This window comes from Saccopteryx leptura, chromosome 10 (assembly GCF_036850995.1).
Source record: "Saccopteryx leptura isolate mSacLep1 chromosome 10, mSacLep1_pri_phased_curated, whole genome shotgun sequence".
Lineage (NCBI taxonomy): Eukaryota > Metazoa > Chordata > Mammalia > Chiroptera > Emballonuridae > Saccopteryx > Saccopteryx leptura.
Window position 1 is genome coordinate 50862723 of NC_089512.1, and position 20514 is coordinate 50883236.

Sequence of the window (20514 nt, forward strand, 5' to 3'; positions counted from 1 at the left end):
TCCTCCCCTGCTGACATCTAGGGGGAGGGCCCCTGGAGATGGGAGGCAGCAGCCTGCCCTCCTGGCTGAGTAAAGAAGCTCTTACTCACTCCAGGAGTCCTTAAGGAGGAGGGCTGAAGTGCATGCAGGGCTTGAGCAATCTTGAGTCATTTTTCCTTCCCACATGACTCTGAGATCTTTGGGTCCACTGGATCCCCTCTTACGGGCACCCAGGGTCCCTTCACACAGATTCCCTGAACCTCAGGGACTTAGGCTTTCTAATAGCAAGGACAAGGGGCACCAGAAAGTGGGCTTTTCACCACTTCCAGCCCTATGCTGAAGTGTGGTAGGGGTGGGGGAAGGAGCCTAGGTTCAGAGCCAGGCAGACAGGGGTCCCATTTGTGCTTTTGCCATGGGCTGGCTGTGTGCTGATGGACACACACCACTTTTTTTGAACTTTCTTTCCCCTCTCTTCTTATGAAAGAAGTACATTGAGGATCAAGATTTCCAGGTCCTCCTTTGCCTTTCCAGTGGCACTGCATGCTGGATGGGAATGTGGGTGTGGACATGGAGGGTTTAAGTCACAAACTGATGGATAACAACCCCCAGGCAGGGCTGTGCTGACCCTTCCCCCACTAAGTATCCTGGGTACACTAGAGATGCTCACTGTGTTTCTTAGTTTATCCATCATGTTCACCTTTTTTTTTAAGGTGTGGGGAGGGTGAGGAGCAGGAAAGATCAGCTCATAGTTGCTTCTCTCTCTCTTTTTAAGATTTTATTTATTGATTTTATTGAGAGAGGAAAGGAGAGAGAAACAGGAACATCAATCTGTTCCTGTATGTGCCCTGACCTGGCATCAAGCTGGCAACTTTAGAGCTTTGGGACTATGCCCAACCAACCGAAATCTGGCCAGGGCATCATGTTTGCCTTTATTCATCTTTCTCCATCTTGGTGTCCACAGTCCCACCTTTGCCCTGGCCACCCAAGGCCAAAACCTTTTTCCCTGGGTTCAGTTCTCCCTCCTTCCCCATCTGGGCAAGGCCTGGGTCTTGGAAAAGGAGGATCCCTGGCCCCCAAGGGAATTATCTCCCACTTCCATGGAGGCAACCCCCTTCAGAACTGCTATGGCTCCTGCCTCCCATACCCCTGCCCTAGTCTCTCCAGCCTGCACAGGAGTACCGTATTTCCCCATGTATAAGGCGCACCTTAATTTTGGGGCCTGAAATTTGAAGAAAAAAAAATGTATTACATAAAGTTATTGAACTCAAGTTTTATTCATCATAAAATTCAACTCCACATCACTGTCAAAATGCCCATCCATTAGCTTGTCCTCATCTGTGTCTGATGATGAATCACTGTCCTCATATAGTGCCTCATACTCAGTTCCATCTATGGCATTTGAAATGCCACACTTCTACAAACACTGTATAAGACGCACCCAGTTTTTAGACCCCAAAATTTTCGGAAAAGGTGTGTCTTATACATGGAGAAACAGGGTATGTGCAGATCACTCTCTAGAATTTTTCAGAGAATAATTGGAAAGATACTCCTCCCCCATCAGGACTGGAGTCAGAGGAGCCCTTAGTAAAGAGACTCCCTCGCTGAGGGTTCTGAGAGGCAAGCAAACATCAGGAAGAAGTTAGACACACGCGTGCAAGGGCTAGGAGTGAGCCGGTTCTCTGCTCCAGGGCTGGATGGCAGGGAATAAGGCTTTTGGGCAGTAGTCCTCAGGAGTCAGCCAGAGAATTCCAGGGTAGGAGCCTCCTTTTGGGATGCCAGCCATTGCCCCTACGCCTGCGGCCCAGACCTCCGGATTGCCAGGGAGCTCTGCTCAGCCTTGGTGGGCAAGTTTGGCTGCCTCGCGTTCCAGCTGGCGGCACAGTTCCAGGCGACTCTGCAGGCACTGCCGAGAGCCGAGGCGGCCGCAGCCGGTGGCTTGGATGGAAGGCCGGGCGTCCAGCGCCCGCAGCAGGCGAGGCAGGTCTCGCAGCAGGCGATAGCGCGGCAGGGCGCGCAGCGGTGGGGGAATGTCGCCCTTGGCGCAGAGGCGACTGAAGTAAGCGAGCAGCAGAAGCGGGCGCGGGGCGGTACGGAGCAGGGCGCGCAGGAGTGCGGTGCTGGGGTCCCCGCCGCAGAAGGGGCTGGTACCGGCGCTGCTCCACAGCAGCAGCACGGTGCCCTGCTCCCGCACCACCTGCGTCCGCGCCGCCCACAGCCACGGCAGCGGGCCGACGCGTGCCACGCGCGTTCCCTCCCACAGGTCCACGATCACGTCGCGCCCGCTGCCCAGCGTGGCCCTCAGCAGTTCCGCAAGAGCTCCCACGAGGCGCCGCTGCGCCTCTGAGTCCGCTGCATGCAGAAGCAGCACCGGCTGCGCTCCGCCGGGGCCTAGAGAGGAAGCAACAGATGAACACAGTGGAGGTTAAGGGATAGCCCAGCTCTTCCTACTTAGGCCTCATGGCTACCTCATAGAGTGCACCCAGTTTCTTATCTGTGCTGGGGGTGAGTACTCAAGGCACCTCTAGTATATACGGTGGTTTGGGGCTACTTAGATAAAGGGGTGAGGGCCAGGGTGCCAGGCTTGACAGGTGCAGCGCAGGCTGGGTTTCACTCGCCTCTTTCCCGGAGACTTGGTACATTGAGTCACCTGCACAGAGGTACCTTTGCCCTGCCTTAATCATTTCTGCCCACCACGGGGCCTGAGGCGCACCCCCTTAGGTAGCAGAGAGCTGGGTGCAGCGCCAGGTACATGGCTCTTGGGATAGAGAGCCTGGGCAGGGTATGGATGAGGATAACTAGCCCAGGAGCTGGGCAAGTCTAACTTCCCAAATTACCCCCTAGTAAGCTTACCTGACAGTGGGCGCCGGAGGGTTAGGACCAGAACTACTCCCAATAGGATGGTGAGAGCCAGCAGTGCCAGAATCAATAGTCCCAGGTGTCTATGAGAGACTGAGTCAAGCAAGGTGAGGCCAAGCTGGGCTCTTCAGTGCCCAACCTCCCTCTTAATCCTCCCCACAAAGAACTCACCATCAGGACACAAGAGGTGCTTCCAAGCAAACTGGACATCTGACCTCCACACCTAAGGGCACATAGCCCCCCACCCTGTGAGCCATAGTATAGCTCCTCCTCCACGGGAAGTAAAATGAGGCATGAGGATGGTGAAGGGGGGCGGGGGGACTGGGTAGGGGCTTCATCCAGCACAGAACAGGTCAACAGTGAGAAACTCAAAGAGTCGACTCAAAGTTGGCCAGGGTGTCCATGAGGACCTGGAGGGCACAGGCCTTGGCTGAAGTAATCAGACACCACTGAGCTCCACCCTGTTGTCCCCAGGCCTGAATGTCCCCAGGTTTTCTAATTTTTCAAGAGAAGACAGAAATCAGCTTTTTAAAATATGATATCTCCCAGTATTTTTTATGCTTACTGAAAACATTTATTTTAACTTTTTATTTAATTTATTGGGTGATATTGGTTAATAAAATTATACAGTTTCAGGTGCATAATTCTACAATATGTCATCTGTATATTGCACTCTGTGTTCATCACCCAAAGTCAAGTTTCCCTCCATCAGCATCTATCACTCCTCTATCCTCCATCTCGCCCCCTTCCCCTGCTGCAATCCTCACACTGTTGTCTGTGTCTATAAGTCTTTTTTTATTTGCTTAATACCCTTATCTTTTTCACTCAGCCTCCCAACCCCATCTCCCAATATTTAAAAGGTGGCAACAGATTCCAATTTCAAACACCATGCTGTCCAAACCAAATATTTTTGTAGACTGGATTTGCCCCACATGCCACCTGTGGAGTAGTGCTAGGGGAGCATGTAAAGAGGGAGGGCAGGATTCCTTACCAGGACACAACCCCCTGGCCTCAGGAAGGGGATGATGAGGTCTAGCGTCACCAGGTTTGAGCCCTGAGTTTGTTGGAATAAAGAACAAAATGTTCACATGGAAGCATTTCTGGCTCTGTCCAGGCCTCTAAGCCTTTGCTCATGCTGTTCCTCCTTTCTACCCCCCACACTCCCCACCCAAATCCTCCCCGGCGTAAGGCCAAGTGCCACACCTGACCAGAAGACTTCCCTGGCTTCATTCCTAGATCCCACTGATCATTCCCAGATTGGAACTGCTGCATAGATACACATTAATGAGGCAATAGGTACTTGTCAACAGATATACTCTGGGTGTTGTATGAAACCCAGCCTCTGTGCCTATCCCTGTGGAAAGAAGGCAGGCACAGATGTTGTCTCTGTCCTCCAGCAGCTCACAAAACTGGGAGGCTAATAATATACTGCCCCCCTCCTGTTCCGCGTACCTGAAGGGGTAGGTTATCCACTGGGAAGCTTGTAAGTTGTGAAGTCAGGAGATCACAACTAATAGGCTTAACTATTGCCTTTGTGATTCCTAACTGTGTGATATTTGGCACATTGATCCCTGAGCCTCAGTTTTTTTCATTTGTCTGTGGAGGGTAATAATCCTTGGTTTATTAGGTTATTGAGCATCACATGGAAATATGCATGTGAACACTATACTACACAGTGCAGTGAGTATTCTTTTAATAGTAGTAGCTATTATTACACTGTGGCATCCTAGGGGCAGAGACTGTTATGTACAAGTACTTTTCTTGTATCTCCCAGAGCCTATGACAGGATCGGCTCAGAGTAGGAACTCAATAAATGCATTCTGAATTGGACAGAATAATTGCCATCTGTCTATAGGCAGGAGTAGCTCTGCCCTATGTTCTGGATGCTAGGTAAGAGGCTAATCAGAATCTCCATCCTTTGGGAACACCCTCCATCCCCTACTCCCTACCCTACTATGTCCCAGAGTCCATTGTCCAGTCAGCTGTGAGCAAGTGCCAATGCAGGGGCTCTCAAATCATGACTGAACTCAGTGAAAATGGTCTTTCTGAAGTTCACAGAAACAAATGAGACCATGGATTTAGCTCTCAATTTCAGGTTTTCACACACAACTTGATCTTCAATTTTAAGCATTTGCTACCACCTGTTTGTCTGGGAGCCCTCAGAGAATACAAAACAAATAAGTAAGCTGCAAATGAGTATTTAAGAAAGAACAGTGAGCCTGACCAGTGGTGGTGCAGTGGATAAAGCATTAACCTGGGACGCTGAGGTCCCAGGTTTGAAACCCTGAGGTCCAGCACGTGAATGTCCCAGGTTTGATTCCAGGTCAGGGCACACAGGAGAAGCAGCCATCTGCTTCTCCACCCCTGCCTCTATGCCTTCTCTTTCTCTTTCTCTCCCTCTCTCTCTCTCTCTTTCTCTCTTTCTCTCCCTCAGCCATGGCTCAATTGGTTTGAGTGCATCAGCCCCAGGTGCTGAGGATGGCTCTGTGGAGCCTCAGCCTCAGGTGCTAAAAATAGCTCAGTTGCGAGCATGGCCCCAGCTGGGCAGAGAATCAGCCCCAGATGGGAGTTGCCAGGTGGATCCCAGGCAGGGTGCATGTGAGATTCTGTCTCTCTATCTCTCCTCCTCTCACTTGGAAAAAAAAAGAAAGAAACGCCAAGGTCACCAGCTTGAGCATGGGCTCATCTGCTTTAAGCACAGGCTCACCAGCTTGAGCACGGGATTGCCAGCTTGAGCACGGGATTGCCAGCTTGAGCATGGGATTTCCAGCTTGAGTGCTGGATTATGGACATGATCTCAAGGTTACTAGCCTAAAGCCAAAGGTCACTGGCTTGAGCCCAAGGTTGCCAGCTTTAGTGAGGGGTTACTGGCTCCACTGGAACCCCCACCCCCTGGTCAAGGCATGTATGAGAAGCAATCAGTGAACAACTAAGGCAGGGGTCAGGAACCTTTTTGGCTGAGAGAGCCATGAACACCATATATTTTAAAATGTAATTCTGTGAGAGCCATACAACAACCCATGTATGTTACGCATTATCCAATAAAAATTTGGCGTTGTCCCGGAGGACAGTTGTGATTGGCTCCAGCCACCCGCAACCATGAACATGAGTGGTAGGAAATGAATGGATTGTAATACATGAGAATGTTTTATATTTTTAACATTATTATTTTTTTAATTAAATATTTGTCTGTGAGCCAGATGCAGCCATCAAAAGAGCCACATCTGGCTCGTGAGCCATAGGTTCCCAACCCCTGAACTAAGTGATGCAACTATGAATTGACATTTCTCATCTCTCTCCCTTTCTCTCTCTCTCTTTCCTCAAAGAGGAAAGAGAGAGAGAGAAAGAAAAGGAAAGAAAAAAAGAAAGAGAGAGAGAGAGAAGGAAGGGAAGGAAGGAAGGAAGGGAGGGAGGGAGGGAGGGAGGGAGGGAGGGGAGAGGAGGGGAAGGAAAAAGAAAAAGAACAGCAAAGAGCTACTCATGCTTAGTCAGCTTGGGACTATGGTTTTGAAGATATATTTGATTGTGGTTTCTTATATCAGATACAGAGAAGAAAGTCTGCTAGTCAAATTGTTCTTAGTTCACATAAGAGTTAAATCTGTCAGTAGTTTAGAGTATTCTACAGAAAGCACTGCAGCTACCGGTGTCTCTGTCTCCCAAGGAAATCAGAGAAGTTCTGCCAAGTGCCTGGTGGAGGCGGGCAGGAGAATGGTGGTAGAGAACAGCTGAGTTCGAGAGAGCAACAGTATAAATAAAACGTGGCAGCAGTTTGAGTGAGCCAGAGAACAGCTAGACATGAGAGGGACAGTCTTTTTGTTTTTGTTTTAATTTACATATATATATTTTTTTCTTTTTTTTAAAGTGAAAGAAGGGGAGATAAACAGACTCCTGAATGTGCTCCAACTTGGATCCAAACAGCAACCCATGTCTGAGGTCAATGCTAGAATCAACCAAGCTATCCTCAGTGCTTGGGGCTAGAACAAATTGAGCCACTGGCTGTGAGAGGAGAAGAGAGAGAGAAGACGGAGAGGGAGGGAAAGAGAAGCAGATGGTCACTCTCTCATGTTTGCCCTGACTGGGGGATCAAACCCAGGATATCTGCATGCCAGGCCGACTGGCCAGGGCCTATATATATATATTCTCTATATATATAAAAATGTGTGTGCATATGCAAGTGTGTTGTTTTGCTTATATATGCAATCATTGCTTGATCTTTGTATGTGCGCTGATCAGGGATTGAACCCATACCTTGGTGTATCAGAATAATGCTCAAACCTACTGAGCTGCCGGGCTATAGTGAGAGGACCAGTCTTTTGTCTCTGTTTAACCTTATAAGTTCAGAAAATGAAAGAATTAGAAACTTCCCTGCTTGACTGGTGGTGCAGTGAATAGAGCATCGACCTGGGTACACTGAAGACCCAGGTTCTAAACTCCAAGGTTGCTGGCTTGAGCGTAGGTTCACCAGCTTGAGTGCGGGGTCGCCGACTTGAGTGTGGGATCAGAGGCATGACCCTATAGCTGGCTTGAGCTCAAAGGTCGCTGGCTTGAAGCCCAGGGTCACTGGCTTGAGCAAGGGGTCACTGGCTCAACTGGAGTCCCCCTGCCCCCTGTCAAGCACATATGAGAAACAATCAATGAACAACTAAAGTGCCACAACTACAAGTTGATGCTTCTCATCTTTCTCCCTTCCTGTCTCTGTGTGTCTGTGTGTGTGTGTATGTCTCTCACTAGAAAAAGAAGAGAGGAAGGAAGGAAGGAAGGAAGTTAAGGAAGGGAGGGAGGGAGGGAGGGAAGGAAGGAAGGAAGGAAGGAAGGAAGGAAGGAAGGAAGGAAGGAAGGAAGGAAGGAAAAGAAAGAGAGAGAGAAGGAAGGAAGGAAGGAAGGAAGGAAGGAAGGAAGGAAGGAAGGAAGGAAGGAAGGAAGGAAGGAAGGAAAGAAAGAAAGAAAGAAAGAAAGAAAGAAAGAAAGAAAGAAAGAAAGAAAGAAAGAAAGAAAGAAAGAAAGAAAGAAAGAAACTGCCCCATGAAAGTCCCTGCTGACTGGGGACCAAAGCTTAATCAAGTAATAAATAACCAGATGATGTAAGTCAGGACTTTCCCTTGCCTCTCCCTGCTATGTTCTGAGCAATAGGACCTAGTGGAAGTCAAGGCCTGGCTAGGCCATACCTGGCTGATGCTGTACACAGGTGGCACTAGGCTGTCCTGCCCCAAGTCTGGGTGGCTCCAAGCAGCACTGAAGGTGGCATGCATCTTTGTGGAGAAGTGAAGGATCAGCTGCTGGGCTTGGATTTCCATGCTCACAGTCCAGGATGGGGCTGCCAGGGAGTTGTAAAATGGGTGTCATGTGAGGGACCCTTTCTGCAGGAGATGATATGAGCTGGGCTGAAGTTGACAGAGAAGTCAGACCAGGGCTAGAGTTTGGCTTGGTCACAGTTGGGTGAGAGTGAAATGGTGGGAGGGGTTGCCAGCCAGGGTTGCTTATTGGCTCACCAGTCTGATGGGGACATTCCACGTGGCTGCTGTTTCCATAAGAGAACTGAGAAATCCAAGAATAGCAGGTCAGCAAGCTCCAGGTACCATCCAGACCCCAACCACCCCCTCTCATCCACCCTTGTACCTTAAAGCAGAGCTGGGGGTGCAAGTCCACCTTCTCTAAAACATACCACTGTGGTGGGAGAAAGAAGTTAGGGAGCAGGGCCCTGGGCCCCAGCCCTGCCCACCCAGGTCCTGGGGAGGCCTGTCTCACCCCCTCTGACTCTTGCGCTGTGGCATTGGGGAAGTCTTCGCAGAGGGTGTGCCAGCCTTGTCTCTGGCAGAGGGAGGCCTCCAGCTTCAGTGGACAGCGGAGTGTCAGGGCCATGATCATCTGACTGTGGTGGCTGTGGTCAGTAAAGTTCACTGACTTCCAAAAGTCTGAGCCATCTGGGCAGACAGCAGGGGCAGAGTGAGGCCTAGGGAGGCCTGAACCCTGCTTTGGCCTCATGTTGTCACCCCCATCCATAGGGCATAGGAGACAATGTTTGTGAAGGTGCCCAGCACAGTTCCTGCCTGTCTAGGAACCCAAACGATGAGCAGGCACAGTTCCTGCCTGTCTAGGAACCCAAACGATGAGCATGCCTTTTCTATTTCACTGTCTCCTCTCCTTCCTGCACCTCCATTCTGGCTAGCTCTTTGCTGCTCCCCAAACTAGAAATCTTCATATCTTTGCTAAAATTTTTCTCGGAACCAGGAATGCCTTCCCCTCCCTTCTCTCCTCCCTAAATCCCGCTCATTTTCTGAGCTCAGCTCAGGTGTCACCTCTTCTGAGACTTTCTCTTGCTAATGACAGCCTTCACTGGCTTCTCCCTTTGCTAAATTCATGCCCCACAGGCTAGTTCTTCCAAGCAACCCTGCCCTGGATTGTAGTCTGCTTTGTGCTATTCATTTGTCATGTTTGAGTGTTTTGTCTCTTCAGCGTGGGGACAATAAGGTATGTGTGGACAGTATGTGTGGACTTTAGATGTCACCAACCTCTTTCAAAAATCATATTGAAGTCAAGATTCTTAAACAGTTGGAAAGTAAGGCAGGGCAAGTATCATTATTTTACAGGTGAGGAAACTGAGGCTCAGAGAAGAATAAATGTCAGAGCTGGGATGTGAGAGAGCCCAGCTCTTCTGGTTCCTCCTCAGGACACTACCTCCTGGTCTCATATTCCTGAACCTTCCACAGTACCTAGTATAATGTTTGACACTGATTTATTGGCAGGCTGATCAGTAGAAATGGTAGCCCTTTTTTCCTACTGACTCCAGGGGAAATGCCTGCATGCCTTCTAGGGGCTTCCTCCAACACAGGTGTGAAGTGTGTGCACATATGTGTGTGTACATGTATGGAAGAGACAGAGAGAGTCTGTGTGTGCACAAGAGTGCATATGAGCAGCACTCACAGGCTTCAGGCCAGCTCTCAAAGGGACATTTTTTGCGCCTCACGGTGTCCTCTTGCAGGTAGGATGCCTGTGGGGACAGGGGAGTGGAGTGGTCAGAGGAAGGGCTTTTTCTATATCACTCATTTCCTATATCACTGAAACTCATCTGGGTTGACCCTGTCCCGGTGCAAGCTGCCTGAGCGGGCAGGGCATTGAAGACGGGAGCAATGCAGCACATAAGCAAGAGTAAGTGGTGCCTGACACTGGGAGGAACTCCAGAGTATGAGAATGAGATCAGTTAGTGAGGGGCTGTATCCTCTTGTCCCTGGGGAGGAGAACGTGGCCCCAGAAAAGGCAGATTGCGAGGTCCACATCTCAGTCCACTCTCAGTGGTTCCCAGAGTACCTAGTGCCCTGTGTGGGCCCCTCTGTCTGGGCTGCCCAAATGCCTAATGGATTTCTACCCTGGCAGATGCTCAGTGTTCCAAGTCTCTGCCTGCCCCTTCCCTTTAGGTTCCCCCTGGGTGACAAGGCCCTCTGCCTTTTCCAATTAATCCAAAGAAGTCTTAATGTTAGACTTCAGAATTATGGAAAGAAGGAATACCATGAGGGCTAGTGGGGCTATATGCAACCTTGCAATGGCCATCTGCCCTCACTGTGACTGAGCAGTACACACAGTGAAGGCAGCTGTCTACTCCAACTCTGTGGATTAAAGCCAGGTCTGAACCAAGGAAAGCTGCGTTTGGGTGGAGTTGAGGTTGGTATCACACCTAAGAATGTCTCATGTTCAGCTGGACACTTCCATCTCTGCCTCAGCATGTGGCTCAGTCAAGCTGGCACCTGTCTCCTCAAGCACCTCATTAACACCCAGTCCTTTTAAAACCTGACTTACTGGAGATAAGGTTGACCAACTGCACTATCTGGGGGCCTACGAGTGGGGCCATGGACAACCACACTTTTTCCTCTACTCACCTCTATGCACAGACAGGGCAGGAAGAATTCATAAGGCAGGTCTACAGTGTGGCCCCAAGACACAGTTTTCTGTTGATGAAGCAGTAAAGGGAGAGCATAAGAGAAAGAGCATAGGAACTCAGGATGAGGGCAGGAGGGAGCTAGGATGTTGGCCAACACCTTATCTTTTCTCTTATATGAAACAATTTTTTCATCAAAAACTTTTCTCCCATGCTGAGGTCGCCGGTTCGAAACCCTGGGCTTGCCTGGTCAAGGCACATATGGGAGTTGATGCTTCCAGCTCCTCCCCCCTTCTCTCTCTCTGTTTCTCTTGCTCCTCTCTAAAAATGAATAAATAAAATAAAATAAAAATAAAAATGCAAGGTATAATTAAAAAAAATTTATTAAAAAAACAAAACAAAACAAAAACTTTTCTCCCAAAGGAGCACTGTTCTATAATCTGACCATTTTCTCTAGGTGTCTCAAAACAGGGTGGGGAAAAAGTAGGTTTATAGTTGTTTGTATGGAAAATAATACAATAATTATACAAGAATAAACTAGCCCTAGCTTGTTAGCCTTACTTGTTTAGAGCATTGTCCCAATATGCCAAAGTTGTGTATGAATGAATGGAACAACAAAACAGTATCTATTTCTCTCTCTCTCTCTCTCTCTCTCTCTGTCTGTCTTTCAAATCAATATTTTTTAAAAATATAAACTATGCCTGACCAGTAGTGCAGTGGATAGAGCATCGACCTGGAACCCTGAGGACCCAGGTTTGAAACCCCAAGGTCACCGGCTTGAGTGGACTCATTTGGTTTGAGCGCAGGGTCACCAGCTTGAGTATGGGATCATAAACATAACCCCATGATCACTGGCTTGAGCCCAAAGGTCACTGGCTTGAGCCCAAGGTCACTGGCTTGAGCAAGGGGTCACTGGCCCAGCTGGAGCCCCCCATCAAGGCACATATGAGAAAGCAATTGATGAACAACTAAAGTTCCACAATGATAAGTTGATGCTTCTCATCTCTCTCCCATCCTGTCTGTTCCTGTCTATCTCTTTCTCAGTAAAAATAAATAAATAAATACAAAACAAACTATATGTTTCACCTACTCATTACTGTAAACCTACTTTTGCACCAGGCTGTATATGGAGTCAAGGAAGGGAGGAGACAGGGAAAGGAATATATATTCAATGAGCCCCACAGTATGCCAGGTGGGTGCTAAGTGCTAAAGCAGTAACTCAATTAAATGCTAGCATTACAGTGATCTTGGGGGGTACCATCACCATTTAATTTTATTTTTTTAAATATTTTATTTATTGATTTTAGAGAGAGAGAAGAGGGGAGGAACAGGAAGCATCAACTCCCATATGTGCCTCGACCAGGCAAGCCCAGGGTTTCAAACCAGTAACCTCAGCATTCCAGGTCAGTGCTTTATCCACTGTGCCACCACAGGTCAGGTTTATCACCCTTTTATAAATAAAAGGTGCCAAGAGCCTGACCAGGCGGTGGCACAGTGGATAGAGCATTGGACTGGGATGTGGAGGACCCAGGTTCAAAATCCTGAGGTTGCCGGCTTGGGCATGGGTTCATCCGGCTTGAGCACTGGGTCACTGACTTGAGCGTGGGATCATAGACCTGACCCCATGGTTGCTGGCTTGAGCCCAAGGTCACTGGCTTGAGCAAGGGGTCACTCGCTTTGCTGTAGCCTTCCTAGTCAAGGCACATATGAGAAAGCAATCAATGAACAAGCAATCAATGAACAACTAAGATGCTGCAACAAAGAATTGATGCTTCTCATCTCTCTCCCTTCCTGTCTGTCTGTCCCTATCTGTCCCTCTCTCTGACTCTCTCTGTATTTGTAAAAACAAAACAAAACAAAAGGGCTGAGAGGCTCAGGTGTGCAGCATCAGTTCCTGTAAATTGTATTAACTGTAAACAAGGGTTTTGGTTTTTTTAGCAAAAAAAAGAAAAAGAAAAAGAGAGAGACAGGCAGACAGGGACAGACAGACAAGAAGGGAGAGATGAGAAGCATCAGTTCATAGTTGGAGCACCGTAGTTGTTCATTGATTGCTTTCTCATATTTGCCTTAATCGGTGGGCTCCAGCTGAGCCAGTGACCCCTTGCTCAAGCCAGCGACATTTGGGCTCAAGCCAGTGACCATGGAGTCATGTCTATGGTCCCACACTCAAGCCAAAGACCTCAAGGTTTCGAACCTGGGTCCTCAGCATCCCAGGTCAATGCTCTATCCACTGTGCCACCGACTGGTCAGGCAGAGAAAAGAGTTTCTTAAAGGAACTGAAAAAGTTTCTTAATGCAACTTGAATCTCACTGAGGCTCCTCTCATTGGGGTTAAATACCATATTCATTTCTTTGTTAATCATTCATGGCTGCTCCAGAACTCTGCATGCCCTTTTCCCTCCTCTCCTACTAGGAGACAAGACACCCTGCATTTTCTGTCTAATCCAAAGAAGTCTTAATGCTAAGCACTTTGGACTTGTGGGTCTTGGAGAATTATCTTCCCTCCCTGGACCTCGGTCTCCCTGTATGTATAATGGGTAAGCTGTTTTTGCTCCAGCACTGTGTGACCTAGCTTTTTACAGGGAAATGGGACTCCATACCTGGGCATCAAAGGGACTGCTCAGCTCTTCGCACTCTAGTGCCCACTGGTGACAAAGACGCACGTTGACCTCAGGGCCTGGAGGGATGCTCACTCGAATAGCCCGTGCCTCAGGCAGCAAATCAAAGTAGAACTCAGGCCCTAGGGAGAAGGGGGACTTGTTGACCTTGTCTCTTGGCCTTAGCAAAGGCACCACTACTTGACTGCCCATCTCCAGTCACACCCAATCTTTACCTTTATGTCTTTGTGAGTCCTGTCTTGGGAGACCTTCCACTGCCTCTGGAATCAAAGATTGAGTCCTTCTGAAGCGTAGCCTCTCATGAGAGATGTCTGGGGAGAGGGTGGAGATGTGATGGCCTTTTTCTGACAGGCAACAGCGACCCAGCAGTTTCCTCTGTAGGCAGAAAGCAAGGTTGGCCTTAAACCAGGAATCAGGATCTCCAGCTTCTATTTCTTCCTCTGAAACCTGGGATACCACAGGCAAGTTGCTGAACATGTAGGCCTCAGTTTCCCTCACTACAATAAAAGAATAGTCTACTTTATCTACACACTTTCCATCTCTTACATGGCTGGAGATCAAAATGAGAGGCCAGAAAGGAAAGGGTTGTGGGGCATAGGGAAGGGCTGGAACTGGCAAGGAGAGTACCTGAACAGATGCTGGCATCTTGTGTCTCCCACAGAACTGGAACATGTAAGACTTTTTGTATTTCTGTATCAGGTGGTGGAACCAGCCCCACTGAAGGCCTGCACAGGGAAGGACACGTTAAATATCCAGCTCTTCACTGACTCTCCCCTACCTGGAGATGATGGCCCAATGTTGGATAGTAAGTAATTTTATTTATTTATTTATTTATTTATTTATTATTTTTTATTATTTTTATTTTTTGTATTTTTCTGAAGTGAGAAGCAGGGAGGCAGAGAGACAGACTCCCACATGCACCCGACCAGGATCCACCTGGCATGCCCACCAGGGGGCAATGCTCTGCCCATCTGGGGCATTGCTCTATTGCTACCAGAGCCATTCTAGCGCCTGAGGTGGAGGCCATGGAGCCATCCTTAGTGCCTGGGCCAACTTTGCTCTAATGGACCTTGGCTGCAGGAGGGGGAGAGAGAGATAGAAAGGAGAGGGGGAGGATGGAGAAGCAGATGGGCACTTCTCCTGTGTGCCCTGGTCAGAAATCAAACCTGGGACTTCCACATGGTGAGTCAACGCTCTACCACCAAGCCAGTTGGCCAGGGCCAGATAGTAAGTCATTTTAGATCAAGAATGGTAATGACATCAAGCCTCTTTAGTCCTGAAAGTTGTGATACAATAAAAAAGAATTAATTTCTTTTATTTTTATTTATTTTTGTATATTTCTTGTCATTCTCTTCTGGCCTGCAAAATTTCTGTTGTGAAATCAGCTGACAGTTAACAGGAGCTCCCTTGCAGTTAACTAACTGCTTTTCTGTTGCTTCTTTTAAGATTCTTTCTTTGTCTTTAACCTTTGGCATTTTAATCACGATGTGTCTTGGTGTGGGCCTCTTTGGATTCATCTTGTTTGGAACTCTGTGCTTCTTGGACTTGTATGTCTATTTCCTTTACCAGGTTAGAAAATTTTTCTGTCATTGTTTTTTCAAGTAGGTTTTTAATTTCTTACTCTCTCTCTTCTTTCCAGCATCCCCATGATGCAAATGTTGCTTAGCTTAAAGTTGTCCCAGAGGTTCCTTACACTATTTTTTATTTTTTTGGATTCTTTATTTTTGTTGTTCTGATTGGGTGTTTTTTGCTTCCTTATATTCCAAATTGCTGATTTGTTTTTCAGTTTCATCTACTCTATTGGATTTTTAAATTGATTTTAGAGAGAAACATCAATTTTGTTGTTCTACTTATTTATGCATTCATTGGTTGACTCCTGAATGTGACCTGACCAGGGATCAAACCCACAGCCTTGGTGTATTAGGATGATGCTTTAACCAACTGAGCTATCAGCCAGGGCTACTCTGTTATTGATTTCCTGTAAATTATTCTTTTTTAAAAAAAATTTATTGATTGATTTTAGAAAGCAGAGAGAGAGAGAGAGAGAGAGAGAGAGAGAGATGGGGTCAGGGGGAGCAGGAAGCATCAACTCATAGTTGCTTCTTGTATGTGCCTTGACTGGGTAAGCCTGGGGTTGCAAACTGGTGACCTCAGCATTCCAGGTTGATGCTTTATCCACTGTGCCACCACAGGCCAGACAAATTATTCTTTATTTTAGTTAGTGTATTCTTCATTTCTGACTGTTTCTTTTTTGTGGTTTCTATGTCCTTTTTTATGCTGTTGAAGTTCTCACTTAGCTCCTTGAGCATCCTTATAGCCATTGTTTTGAACTCTGTATCTGGTAGTTTGCTTGCCTCTATTTCCTTTTCTGGAGATTTTTCCTGTTCTTTCATTTGGGGCATGTTTCTTTCTCTCTGCATATCTGCTGTTTCCTTTTGTTTGTTTCTATGTATTAGGTAGAGCTGATATGTCTCCTGGATTTGGTAGAGTGGCCTCAGGATTAATTTCTTAAGTAGAGAAAAAGTAGAGAATTTCTTTAAAAATTTTTTTTATTGATTTATTTTTAGAGAGAGAGAGAAACATTGATGTGTTGTTTCACTATTTATGCATTCATTGGTTCATTCTTGTATGTGCCTTGACCAGGGATCGAACTTGCAACCTTGGTGTATCAGGACGACACTTTAACCAACTAAGTTACCCAGCCAGGGCTCTGAGGACATTTTAAAGATGTTCATTGTGGCATCATTTATAACGGTGAAAAATTACAAACTGCTAATTCTTTTTTTTTTTCCAAACTGCCAATTCTTAAGCAGTGTATTGACATTTAGTATGTATTGGCACTGAGCTAGGCAATAAAAATACAGAGTTGAGTAAGAACAATCTTACTTTGCAAATAGAAGGTAATAATAGTAAATTTCTAGAACTCAACATTTTAATTCTAAGAATTGGTACCAGCTGAAAGGAAAAACACCTTCACAAAATGATACAAATGAACTCATGAATATCAGTCATGCTGTGCTATTTTAGGATGACCTATGGCTCTGTTGAGGTCAACAATAAAACAAATATGTTCTATTATTATTTTTTTTTTTTTTTTTTTTTTTTTTTTTTTTTTTTTTTTTTTTTTTCATTTTTCTGAAGCTGGAAACAGGGAGAGACAGTCAGACAGACTCCCGCATGCGCCCGACCGGGATCCACCCGGCACGCCCACCAGGGGGCGACGCTCTGCCCGCCAGGGGGCGATGCTCTGCCCATCCTGGGCGTCGCCATATTGCGACCAGAGCCACTCTAGCGCCTGGGGCAGAGGCCACAGAGCCATCCCCAGCGCCCGGGCCATCTTTTGCTCCAATGGAGCCTTGGCTGCGGGAGGGGAAGAGAGAGACAGAGAGGAAAGTGCGGCGGAGGGGTGGAGAAGCAAATGGACGCTTCTCCTGTGTGCCCTGGCCGGGAATCGAACCCGGGTCCTCCGCACGCTAGGCCGACGCTCTACCGCTGAGCCAACCGGCCAGGGCCAAATATGTTCTATTATAAGTCTCAGTTGCTTCCGTCTCCCTCCCCTGGAAATGATCCTAATTCACATCCCCACTGAGAATGGCCCAAGAGCCATTTCTCATACCTGAAGGAGTTGACACCAAGTGCAGACACAAACAGCAGGGGCAGTTCCAGAGCCAAGCATCCCAAGGCTTTGGGGAGATGGAGAGGGCCAATCGGGTATGGCAAGGAATATGGGGAGATGTTTCTGCAAAAGATGAATTAAAAAAATTAAGTGGTAGGGTCCAAGGAGGTCTCTCCTGCCTTAATCAAGTTGGATTTGAGGCTGAGCTCTGACACTTAAATCTTGGCTGTGTGACCTGGGCAAGCTATAGAACCCACTAAGCCTCAACTTTATCATTTACAAAGTGGGGCTGTGGTCACGGTAAAGTGAGATAATGTGTGGGAAAATATGAAGGTTGTTTTATTATTGATGGTTAGCGGGGTGGCACCTGGAGATTTACAGTGTTTCCCATTTAATCCTTCCCACAGCTCAGGGGCAACAGTCTATCATACAATCACTTCTACTATGCTGATAGAGCCCTCAGAAACTGAGAGTAAGAGGGGTTAAGTGCACTGACTGCAGCCACACATGGAGTATGTGGCAGAATGGTAATACAAATCCAGGCTTCTACTAATTCTAAACTCTTTGCTTTTTCCTTGATAGTATGCTACTTCTCAGGCTAGGAACCAAAACTAGAATGGAATGTTCACTGGGGATCTAAAACAAAAGGGGTGTGGGGCAGAGGAGCAGGGCGGGGAATGAGACTTACCAGTAAAACTGTCATCCTGAAGGCACAGGGCCCAGTAGGGGAAAAAAAGGAGAGAAGTATAAATAGTAAGGATTCCCACAAAGAGCATTCCCCCTGGGGTCTTTGCTCCAAATTATCTAATTCTGAGGTCCAGAAGCTAACCGCCTTTATCCACTGTGGCTCTTTTCTTCCCAGTTCCACCCTGCCCAGGCCCTCAGCCCACCAGGAACTTGGCTAACCCTTTGAGACTGTGTAGACCAGAACACACTGAAGCTGCCAACAGAGCACAGGGACTTGGGGAGGTAGAAAAGGACTAACAGGAGAGTGGGGAGCTTTGCCAGCCTGTGCCAGGCAGGTATCCCCACCTAGCAACGGCAGCTTACCATGTGGGAGGCCAGCCGACAGCAGGCGTTCCAGTGGGGCAGACAGAGGCAGCCAATCCCAATAGAGGCGGAAAGGCCAGTGAGTAGCAGCTGGAGAAGCAAGAGCAGGGCTGCCAGTCTGGGGCACACCATGGGCTTCCTTTGGGTCAAGGCACCCAGAACATGGCTTCACGGCCTGAAGGTGGGCGGCCCGGCTTTGTAGTACAGCAGGGAGCACAGTGCCAGCAGGAGCCCTCGCCTCAGCCTGCCCCTGCCCCGCCCAGCCCCAAAGCTCCTCCTTGATCCTAACAAGCAGGACTGGTCACATTCCTTCTCTTCCAGGCAGAGGGACTGAGCTTGCCCCCCAGAAAACCCTACTGTTCCCAACTGTAGGGCAAGAGGCTCCTGTTCTGTCAGAGAAATAGCAGGAAAAAGGTCAGCACAGAGTTAGGAAAATGATCGGCTGCACCCGTTTCTTAACCCCTCCTACTCCTGCAACATCCTCTAGATCCAACCACCCATTAACTAGCTCTTGGACTTGATGTCCTCTGGACACATGCTTCATGCCCTCACTTAGAGAATTAAAGTTATTAAGCACTATTCTGCTTTGGATGCCAGAGACAGGTGACTGATGCACCATTTTAGAGTTGGGCAGAACAACAAGAAAGCATTATAGGATGCACATAAGCCTCACATGGCCCCATCCTGGTTCCCTACCTGCCTGACTCTCAGAACTACAGGCTCAGCTTTCTCTACCCATTGGCCATTTCCAGCTTTCTGGACAAAGGGCTCCGTGCCAAAGGGGTCTCTGGCTGTGAGGATCCAATAATTAGTACAGTCTGCTCCGGAAGCCACAGAACTCATAGCAGAGCCCTGGAGCTGAGGGAGTGGGCCCCACACACTGACCTGGTTTCCTGTGGTTTCTGATGATGCTGACGAGGCTCCAGTCTTTGTTGGAACCCTCCCCATCATCCCACAGCTTCCTCCTGCTCATGGAGCATTTGTGCTGCTTCAGCCCTCACCTTGGTGACATACACAATGGAAAGAAAGTTTGGGGCACACCTACTGGGTTAAGGCATTTTGAAATTGCTACTGTCACTCTGCACCTTGCAGTAGACTGACCATCACCTTCTTTAGGCCATCCTAGTTTCTAAGTCTTTAGATTCACTGTCTGAAGATCCCATCCTACCCATTATCCTAAAAATACCCTCTAAATTTTGAGTTCCTTCGAAGATAAAGACCCTTTCTTACTCTTTAAGCTTCCCCAATGTCTAGGGGTCGATGTCATGTAAGAGATGCTCTGTAATTGAATGCATGTAAATTATGGTAGCAGTTTATCTGTTTCACATTTCACAAAGCACTTTCATAATTGATCCTCCTAACTACTTGTAAGACAGGTGGGAATTACTGTTTTCATTTCATAAAGAGAAATAAGCAGAAAGGAATGTTATTTGGTCGAAGTCAATGTCTCTAGCTCAGGGAGCTCCACTTCTGCCTTCCTCTCACAGTTCAATTCTTTTATGGTCTCTCCTCCCACTGCCTCATGTCCCTCTGCTCTGGGAACCCCAAAGGGTCTGCTTGACACTGTTCTTGGCCTTGGAGCCCAACATTGCAAACAAATCAGTAAGATGTGAAGGGAGAAAAGGGTGGTCTGGCCATACTAACGATTGCTTAGGGAAGTCTTTCTTCTAAATTGTTACCTAGCTCACAGTGATTTAGATCTACATAGATAATGCATTTTTCTGGGGCATAGAGTGAGAAACTTGGTTTTCTTCTTTAATATTTCCCTTTTCTTGATTCTTTATATCTTCTGATCTGACTCTCACAGTAAAAATATTTGATTAATTGCTCCCTGATCCTGGCTAAGATATTGTAGGAGAAGCAGAAAATAAATGGAGACAAATATATACACACAACATTTGAAAAAACAGGAAGAGAGAAAAAGGAACATGTAGAAAGGAAAAGGAGTAAAGGTAAGAAAGAGAAAGGAAGAGAGATGAGGTGAGAGAAGTTCTGCCTTTAATTATTGTCCTGCTGGTTTACTTATTGTGGAGCCTGTTTTAAAAAGGATTTAAGATAAAAAGCACAGTGGACAGCCTGACCAGGTGGTGGCACAGTGCATAGAGTGTTGGACTGGAATGTGGAGGACCCAGGTTTGAAACCCCGAGGTCGCTGGCTTGAACGCAGGCTCACCAACTTGAGCACAGGCTCATCAGCTTGAGTGTGGGGTCGCCGGCATGAACATGGCATCATAGATATGACCTCATAGTTCCTGGCTTAAGCACAAAGATCACTGGCTTGAAGCCCAAGGTCACTGGCTACAGCACCTTACCCCAATCAAGGCACATATGAGAAAGCAATCAATGAACAACTAAGGAGACTAAGAAGCCGCAACAAAGAATTGATGCTTCTCATCTCTCTCCCTTCCTGTCTGTCTATCTGCCTTCTCTCTGTCTCTCTCTGTCATACACACACACACACACACACACACACACACGCACGCACGCGCGTGCGCATGCACACACAGTGGACAAATTCCAGCACACT

General features: G+C 47.5%; 1 protein-coding gene across 3 annotated transcripts; it reads right to left on the reverse strand.

Annotated features, from left to right (window-relative positions):
- Positions 1-1234: 1234 nt before the first annotated feature.
- IL17RE (interleukin 17 receptor E) lies at positions 1235-18207 on the reverse strand. Of its 3 annotated transcripts, XM_066351437.1 has the most exons (16): positions 17989-18207; positions 17627-17642; positions 16939-17061; positions 13950-14047; positions 13538-13697; positions 13305-13444; positions 10707-10775; positions 9757-9823; positions 8581-8756; positions 8452-8499; positions 8325-8370; positions 8001-8149; positions 3827-3889; positions 3007-3058; positions 2830-2928; positions 1235-2367 (listed from the first exon to the last, which is right to left on the reverse strand). In XM_066351437.1, exons 1-16 carry the CDS (start codon positions 18118-18120, stop codon positions 1811-1813), a joined length of 1995 nt encoding a protein of 664 aa, XP_066207534.1. In that variant the 5' UTR covers positions 18121-18207; the 3' UTR covers positions 1235-1810. The 3 variants fall into 3 exon arrangements, with proteins under 3 accessions (XP_066207534.1, XP_066207533.1, XP_066207535.1); XM_066351436.1 differs by lacking the exon at positions 3007-3058 and having other exon boundaries at positions 2830-2918; XM_066351438.1 differs by lacking the exons at positions 3007-3058; positions 10707-10775 and having other exon boundaries at positions 2830-2918.
- Positions 18208-20514: the final 2307 nt, after the last annotated feature.

Bases quoted from the DNA above. Each gene is read 5' to 3' on its own strand.
- IL17RE (XM_066351436.1), bottom strand. From the start codon at position 18,120: ATGGTGTGCCCCAGACTGGCAGCCCTGCTCTTGCTTCTCCAGCTGCTA. The intron at 9,824-10,706 runs GTGAGTAGAGGA...CTGTCCCCACAG, and splicing joins TGCCCTGTCTGTGCATAGAG to GCATCCTACCTGCAAGAGGA. The intron at 3,890-8,000 runs GTATGGCCTAGC...CAACAAACTCAG, and splicing joins CTGTGTACAGCATCAGCCAG to GGCTCAAACCTGGTGACGCT.